Source organism: Tubulanus polymorphus, chromosome 7, assembly GCF_964204645.1.
Source record: "Tubulanus polymorphus chromosome 7, tnTubPoly1.2, whole genome shotgun sequence".
Lineage (NCBI taxonomy): Eukaryota > Metazoa > Nemertea > Palaeonemertea > Tubulaniformes > Tubulanidae > Tubulanus > Tubulanus polymorphus.
The window spans coordinates 7,142,424-7,150,950 of NC_134031.1; the positions used below are offsets into that span (position 1 = coordinate 7,142,424).

General features: G+C 38.5%; 1 protein-coding gene across 1 annotated transcript; it reads right to left on the reverse strand.

Annotated features, from left to right (window-relative positions):
* Positions 1-717: 717 nt before the first annotated feature.
* Positions 718-8,107, reverse strand: LOC141908598 (LIM/homeobox protein Lhx3-like). The gene is made up of 6 exons (XM_074798696.1): positions 7,948-8,107; positions 4,051-4,225; positions 3,199-3,401; positions 2,446-2,603; positions 2,086-2,257; positions 718-1,058 (listed from the first exon to the last, which is right to left on the reverse strand). Exons 1-6 carry the CDS (start codon positions 8,105-8,107, stop codon positions 718-720), a joined length of 1,209 nt encoding a protein of 402 aa, XP_074654797.1.
* Between the last annotated feature and the right edge of the window lie 420 nt (positions 8,108-8,527).

Sequence of the window (8,527 nt, forward strand, 5' to 3'; positions counted from 1 at the left end):
CTACACGAATGAAAACTTCTCTGAAACCTGTTTAAGTTTACGTGTAGATGACTATGTTTGACTAGTTCGTAGCTTATGACTAGATACAGGAAACAATTTGTGATAAAATGCCATCTTTTACTACAAATTTGCTATAAATTTGGAAAAGAAATGAATAAATAAATTATAAAATTCTGGCCCAAGCGCTTAAACCCTCAGACGGGTTAGTTCTAGAATAATAGATAAATTAACATTCAACATATATGTATGTATAGTATGAACAAATTATGAGATCTTTATTTTTCATAAACTAACGTTCGGGCGTAACCAGTACTAAATGGCTGCAGTGTAAAGTTCCAGCATTTCTTAATGAATTTTTGAGGTGAAAATTTTTAAGTTCTCGGTTGGATTCTATTGCCAAGAAGCTATCTATCACAATGATCGTAAGTCTACAGTTTGAAAATGTTTTCTAGAGAATTCTTCTGCGCATTTTAAGGTAAGCAAAACAATAGCATTCGAACGCAAGGACCTGAATACATCGATTTTACATATTTACAATATCTATATACAGCTTGTTTGGAATGTACTTTTACTTTTTTTCATTATCAACATAACCACTTAAAAAACAATGATATCCATTTAAAAAGTCACGATAAATGAAAAAGATTAAAACTGTGTTCGTTCTCTTGTCATACACATATACATATTGTTTCGTTGAATGTAACGAAGAGATCTTTTTTAGTAAACTTCCACGTGATTTGACGTATTTCCAGGCGGGTAATCCTGGTATCCTCCGTCCGACTCGGTGACGTCATGCGGAACCATACGGGGATGCCCCATCGGTGGTCCATGACCCATATAATTGTCACTGGGCATCATCTGCTGTTGTCCGAGGCTAGGAATGTTTGGGGAATGGCGACCTATGTAGTGCGCACCGGGCGATATGTTATTATTAAAGTGCATCCAATTCTCGTTCGGAGGCGTTCCCGGTGGTATAACGGGCACCTGTCCAATACTAGGTTCTCTGTCCATCGGTCCCGAGCCGTACAAATCGCCATCCAAACTACTGTCAAGGTCATCTGAAAGACGAAACGCATATGGTTGTAATGTAAGTTCACATTATACGCGATTGATGAAAATATCAATTCTAGAATTTTTGTCCGCTCTATATTTGAACGGTTGGCAGCTTATAACGTATTCTTTATCACATTGTTTCCAGGTAACATTTGTGATGTGACATGGGAATGGCACGCGCGCGGTAATTGTTTGACTCGTGCGGCCCGAATTCAGATTATTTATACCGATACCGGCTTCGGTGGAAAAAAAACGCGATAGAAAATTTATGACGATTTTTATTCGAGGATAACTACTACATAAAATTTCATACGCGGTTGCATAGATGCGGGTCGACTGTTTGTTTTAGTTTAAAAAAAATTCTTCTGTTTGGAAATCAAATAAAAGGCGTACCGAACTGTCGGTCAACAAAGGTCACCTAAGGCTGGCTTATGTCGACAAGCGACGCGACGCCTACTGACTCCTAGCGACGCAACTGAGAGCAACCGCGATCGCAGCCCAGCTTATGTCGACTGCGCTCCGATTCGCAGCAATTGAGGCCGTTACGAGATCCTCCCAGTTGCTTCCCTGCTTATGTCGGTTATGATTACTGGCAACTGCAATGGCTCAGATGGTCCCGTGAGTTGGTCACGTGATAAGCATTTTGAGAATAAATTTGAATTATTTTGAATTATTAGGAAATATATTTCTATTAGAAAAGCTATTTCTTTAAGATCTTTATCTTTCTTTCTTGTCGACATAAGCCAGCAATTTAAGTCGGTTGTGATCGAAAGCAACTGTCCGCCGGAGTAGAACATGGGCAACTAGCCGGATACGGCTTGCTACGAGTCGGTAGGCGTCGGGTTGCCGTCGCAAGCCGGCTTATGTCGAACCGATAGAGCAGCAACTGGCGGCCTCTCGTAGGTCGCAAGTTGCCGCGAATCGGCGATAAACCCAGTTGCGTCGGTAGGCGTCGCGTTGCTTGTCGACATACGCCAGCCTTAACATAAGTGATTTCGATGAAAGCCATAGAATAAATGTTATGAAACTTACTTTGATATGAAATGTCAAGGTCATCAGATCGTTCATCTGCGCTTTGGCCACCTTCCGTATCGCTATGGCTACCTCGACTGTGTTTAGATCCCCGGAAGTAAGGACTCCATCTCTGTCTTCCGGCGTCTTTCTTTAACCGTTTTTCTTTCGCTCGTCGGTTTTGAAACCATACCTGGATATAGCAAATTTATCGAGCGTCAAAATTGTGCAAAGCATCAAGAAATACCGATCGCAAATATTGAAAATAGTTCGCGATGGTTAAAAGTTGATTTGACTAGATTTTTCTTCACTTTTTAAATTAAAGATAGAATAGAATATTATGTATTTCATGATTTCGAGTAATTCATTGTGCACACGTACCTGTACAACTCTCATATCTAAACCAGTTTCAGCGCTCAATTGTTCTCTGACGTGTCGAGCCGGTTTAGGACTTTCATTGTAAGCACGTTTTAAAGCTTCTAGTTGTTTCGCCGTTATAGTCGTGCGCGGTCGTTTGTTCGCATTGTCAATATCAAATTCTGTAACAGATAAAAAATACGGAGATGATAAGTCAGAAAAATATAGATTCATATCAACTGCTATTCTAGTGAGATGGGCATATTCAATTCAATTCAAAATATATTCATTGCTCCGTAATGACTTTTTACATTTTTGGTTTTGCGCAATGAAGAATGAAATATAAAAGATATAGAAAATATGAAAAATTTTAACAGTTTTTGTACTATTTACATGGCGGAGGTTATACGCATGTTCTGTTATAAATTTCTTTTGCTCAGCCATTTATATACACGAAGGTCATGAGCTATCAGGGGTGAGGACATTATGATGTTGAATTGTTTTCAGATGTCGTAAATTATTGGGTCGGGGAAATGAGCATCAAAGAAATAGTTCACTTCGTGTAGTTAATCAAATACTTTGATATGATCGGTCTCGTACTAGAATCAAACATGGGCCATATAGCCTGGTCATGGAATCGAGAACCGGACACCGAATTTCAGAAAATGCGTGGCCTCGATTATCTAACCTAGTATAAGTTCATTATCATAAAAAGAATATCTTTATTTTTTGTTTGTTAAAACAGTAGAACCATCATCAAAATAGAAGGAAATTTACCTCGTGCTTTAGCGCTTTCATAATCGGATTTACAGACGAGTTTTCGGTCTTCCATCAAGTAAAATTCATCCCCAGTATTCAACTGTCTGTTGCACATCATACAAGCGAAACATTCCAAGTGGTACACGTAGTCCTGTGCTCGACGTACCACTTGCGTTGGCGGTATACCCTGATCACATCCGGCACACTTGGTACCAAACCTTCTGTAACAAACATGAAACGTCAGTTGGTGTATGGTTTGGAATAGCCTGGCGGACCTGAGGCTTAAGCCTGGGGCCAGTAGTTCAAAAGTTGACCCCGGTTGCTCTAAAGTTGGTTAAAGATTACCGGCGGATAAATGCCAATATAGTTACAATTAAATTTTAATTGTCACATGCCAACTATCCACCGGTTAACTCTAACCGACTGTTGAAACTGGCCCCTGGTTTTACATATATGAAAAGATCGATCTTTAGCTATCTGAGAACGTTGAGGTGTCAATAAACTATATTTACATTTCAGTGTGATTTTGCTATAGCTTGTCTTGTTTTCAATGAATAAATAATGCATGGAATAAAAAGATGGTATTCATTCTTTCTTATGATGTATACCTTTATTTAGTCATATTTCTTTTCAGAAAGTTGCGACCTGTAACTTTTTTTCAACAACACAAAAATACAGTTTTTCTTTCTTAAGTAACCGGTGCATTTATTAGTTGGAGACGCATAAAAAGGAAATGAAGTAAAATAGAAACATTCATCTTTTTTAGTTTCGTATGATGTACTTTGTTGTGAAGATCCGAGAACAGTCTGTTGACAGATTGATAGCTAGGTCACCACCGTAGGGGAAAGTTTAATCAAGATTAATCCTCACCTGAAGAAATCCTCTTTACAATAGACTTTATCTCCTTTTGAGAAGCATTTATCACTGAGTTGCGTGTGACAATCGGCGCATTTCAGACACTTCGAATGCCACGATCTGTCTAAAACCTTCAGTATAAACCTGTCCAAAATCGGCTCGGTACACCCGGCACATTTAGGAATGGCGGCTGAAAAATACAACGATACATCATCATGAATAAGACTTAATTATTACGAAAAAATGATGGTCACATTTCCTTTATTACGCATCAGAGAAAATCTCGTAGCTTTCTGCGAAATTCGTGCATCACGATGAATAGTGCAACAGATATATTGTCATACTTATAGGTGGGACACGTTCATAGTGTTATAGTTTGAATCAGTTGTTCGCAGTTTCGGAATTTAAAATTCAAAAATTATTCATCATTTCATTTCCGTTTAGTTGAAGAGGGTACGAAACAAAGGAAATATTAGATAGGCTATTGAGTTCTTTGTGCGTAAGCTGAAGAATCCCTGGTGTAAAGGGGACAGTCACAGTAAGGATATGTTAAACTAATTACGATCACTATGCTGTATATTGCCGCCATTTTCAATTCGGATAATTCGAGTTGATGAGGCCAGAAATTGAATTATTTGTCATTATTTGTCGGTTGCCTAGCGCGCTGTCGGGCTTTGGTGCGAGCCATTATTCCAGATGGTTTAAACACCCATAACGTAGTAGATCGATAGTTAACTGAATTATAGAGAATTGGTTTGGACAGCTCTTGGTGTCAGTCTGAAGTGCAATGCTAGTCATCCTCAAACTGCCTATTATCCAATACGACAACGCACGCTCGCTTCACTAGGAGACAGTCTCGTATTCGTCAAAGCGAAACTATCTTAAGGCTGAAAATTTTCAGCTTCAGGGGCGGACCCAGTAGGGGTTCCCCCTACAAACAATTTTTCGAGTGCCCCTACTTTTCTAGCCCGATTTTTCTGTACGTTTTATAAATACATCTATTTACAGTTTCACAGTTGCTGTAACGTATAATGAGTTCAGGTGCCATGAAAAGACACTGAAATAAGTCAAAAGTCACTGAAATAAGTCTAGATTTTCAGGATTTTCTTGGGAGGGGGATATACCCTGCCTACAGCTTCGCACTTTCGGTGCTCCGCACAGCGCCGGCTATGGAGTATCGTTGCCCTTTGTTCTGCAGCCCTTTGAAGAAATCCTAGATCCGTCCCTGAATTTCAAGCCTTTATACAGGTCAACGAAGATGTTATCTCTCCTATTATGTATATACTTGATTTTACCATAAATGTATCAGTCGTAAACAATGTTTTTATGTGTATGCTGAATAAAGTATGCATTGAATTGTAAAAGAACACTCCATGATTCCGAGTCTGTACGAGTGTACGTTTAATAGTTTTGGTTCATTGAGGAAAACGCCGATTGGCCGCCATATTGCCTTCGCGATAAATCGATCTTCGCCTGATGAAAAGTTTTAAACGAGCACATTTCCACTGTCAGACTTTGCCGCGTTTTACCAATAAAACTGGAGATTTATGCGGGATATTCTGTGTAGGTTTATGTGGATATATGGAAGGTTTAATGTAATGCAGGGTGGGATTAAAACTGACTAGCCGGTTATTTATTGTTTGGGGTGACGCTGAAACACGGAGACTTAAGACGAAATAGATACGATCAATTAGACCTATACTATACGATGGTAAAGCACGAGGAGCAAAAATATTCGAAAAAGGTCCGCAGGCAATGCATGAACTGATTATCATTTTCCTCAACGTTTTTTATTAGAGAAAGCTCTAGGTTGTCAATTTAACGTCAGTGCGCGTAATTTTTGCCAATTAAGTGCAAGCGGTTGATTGAAGTAAAAAGTTACAATTGACTGCAATGGTGAACCGCAATATCAGCTTATCCCACCAGAAGGTTTGACGAGCAATCAATCTTACGTTATCAAAATCAGTTAATTTCCAATGAACTTTTAAACTGAATTTTTATGTTCCCGAATTCATATATTATCATCGAATGTACAATGAATTCATTTTTTCTACTCAGGTATGGGTATAGTTTTCATTTAATAATTGATTCATTTTAAGAAAAAAAAATTCGCTCCATTTTAATTTTAGTTTTCATTAATAACTGATCAAGAAAAGTTCGAGCAACTGCTAGCGAACCCGGTGGATCCTCGCCTGCCATAAGTAAAATCTTTGATTGCCGCAAGAGGTTGGAGGTTCTCCATTCCACGGCCACTATAAAGCACTGTCAGAACGACACGATTTTACTTTTTCAATTATTGGTCAGTTCACTCGATCTGAGAGGATTACTTTTAAAAATGCGTACACCGACTTCATTTCGTCGGCCGACAAATTGCGAATGCCCGCCGTAGCAGAAGAGATGTAGTGGTTTGATGATACGCCGGGATGAAGACGGATATAACCAGGTGATATCCAGTGATGCGATGAAGTCATTGATCACTCGGGTTTGGTTGACAAGGCGTGTACAGTCACACATTAACCCGATTATAGACAGAATCAATCGAGAGTGAATGTGTATAAGAGAGCTCGAACACCGCTAAGAGATCAAATATGACAACCGCGGAATTCTCGATTAGTTTTAGATATTGGAAGAAAAGCGTCTAGACAACCTTTATAGTAAAAGTGCTAGCCTTTACTAACAATATATAAAAGAAACATCAGAAAGTTACTTATAGCTGCCAATTAATTCATCGAATATACCATGTCATTCAACATTTGTATTTTGGATAAGTTATTTCTGTTTTGAGTAACAACCATCGTATACATTGCTCCTCACTTAAAGATATGGATAGATAATTTGTTCATGATATTTCTACATTTTCTCCAGATTTTTTCAATTATTTCTCGTTGTTTTTGTTTTTTTCTTTTGTGACTCTTGAGGGAGATACATAACGCAAGCACCGGTTTTCTTCGTACCATCCTCGCTGGCTTGTTCTTTCATTTATATATGTATTTCCTTTATTGTCAAATGTAACGGCACAAACTTACATGTTTATACTGTTTGAATATATTAAGTGAAAAACAAGTACGGTGATAAAAAGTCAATTAATGATAATAATGATAATAAATCTTACATACACTTGATATCATATTTGATTTCATGTTAAATATATACCCTCAACGTTTTTAACTCGGGGATCATGCTGAAATTTTCTTGAATAAATATTTATCTTCTATTACGCTTAGTGGGTGTAAAATCTTATCCCACGTGTCTCGAAAATAATTACAGTTCAAAATCCGCATAAGAGTCACATTATTTCAAGATTTTTTTTATGTAAAGGGATTCTCCAAAATTCAGCGCACTTCTTCGCTGAATAACCCGTGAGGGTAACTAACGCTGTCAGCATAGTTTCGATGTTTTGAGTAAACAGACAGATGTCAACCAGTACCAGCCTGATTTAAACATACAGATGGCTTTGTTTGATTTGTATAAAATCATGGAATTCTCCAATGCATAAATAACGAAGATTATCCCAAAGGGCAACAATACGATGTCATCGCTATCCCGGAGTATTTATCGCTGCCAAAGACGTTCTGTGTTTTACAGCGAGTCTAGTTCTATAAGAAGTCCCTTGTCCATAGGCCGAAAATCTCACAATCAGATTTTTAGCGGGTAGAAAAGATATTATATACTGTTGATGATTCGTATGGGAATTGACTAGGCCCCCAACGGCATCAAATGCACGCATTATGCGTATCAAATTGACGTATACAATTTTGTCCATGGTCAGCCCGCCTCTATATTCTTTATGAAGAAAACGCCATCGATTTTTGCGCCGACTTAGGCACGAAACAGACCTCGCTAGCCAGGGTCGGCGTTCGTACGGATACATCACGATCATTAATCAGAAAGTCACATTACCCAAACACATACCGACATCGGCACAAATAAAAGAGTTGTAACCAGAATGATGAATAGACTTAGGATTGGATTGTCTGCCGCCGCCGCCGCTGCTGCTGTGACTGGTGATGTTATCATCTTTCTTGCCGCATCCCGGATTATCCCAGCTTCTAGTCGGATGCAGTAATGTCATTATGATACCATCACCAATAGGTGTATAGATTTGAAATGAACGTATACTCCAGACTCGGTACTTTTAGTAAGCCGCTATAGCTAGATACAAAATTCAAAATGATTTTCGATCGAGTCTGTGATAGATATTGAGGTGTTGCGGATAATGAGGTGCTCCAAAACCTGGGAAGAAAAACCATAACAGAGACCTCCATTACATGCTAAATAATAATAAGCATTCACCTTAAAAAGCATTGCAAAATTTCGGAACATTTTTGGGATTCGAATCTGCCAAGACACGAACCCCAGTCCAATTCGCAAAAACGGCGCAGATCGGATTGCTTGTTATTTATATAATCGCCGAGGCAAGTTAAAGGATAAATAGAATAATTCGGGTTAAAATAAGATGCGATTTTTCATTGGCTAATCATTCATTGAAAAG

What these genes read in the sequence shown, in the direction of transcription:
- LOC141908598 (XM_074798696.1), bottom strand. Translation starts at nt 8,107, where the DNA reads ATGACATTACTGCATCCGACTAGAAGCTGGGATAATCCGGGATGCGGC. An exon ending in TTTTATTTGTGCCGATGTCG is followed by an intron (nt 4,226 to 7,947) that starts GTATGTGTTTGG and finishes TGTATTTTTCAG; the next exon opens with CCGCCATTCCTAAATGTGCC. An exon ending in CCTTGACATTTCATATCAAA is followed by an intron (nt 1,059 to 2,085) that starts GTAAGTTTCATA and finishes TTCGTCTTTCAG; the next exon opens with ATGACCTTGACAGTAGTTTG.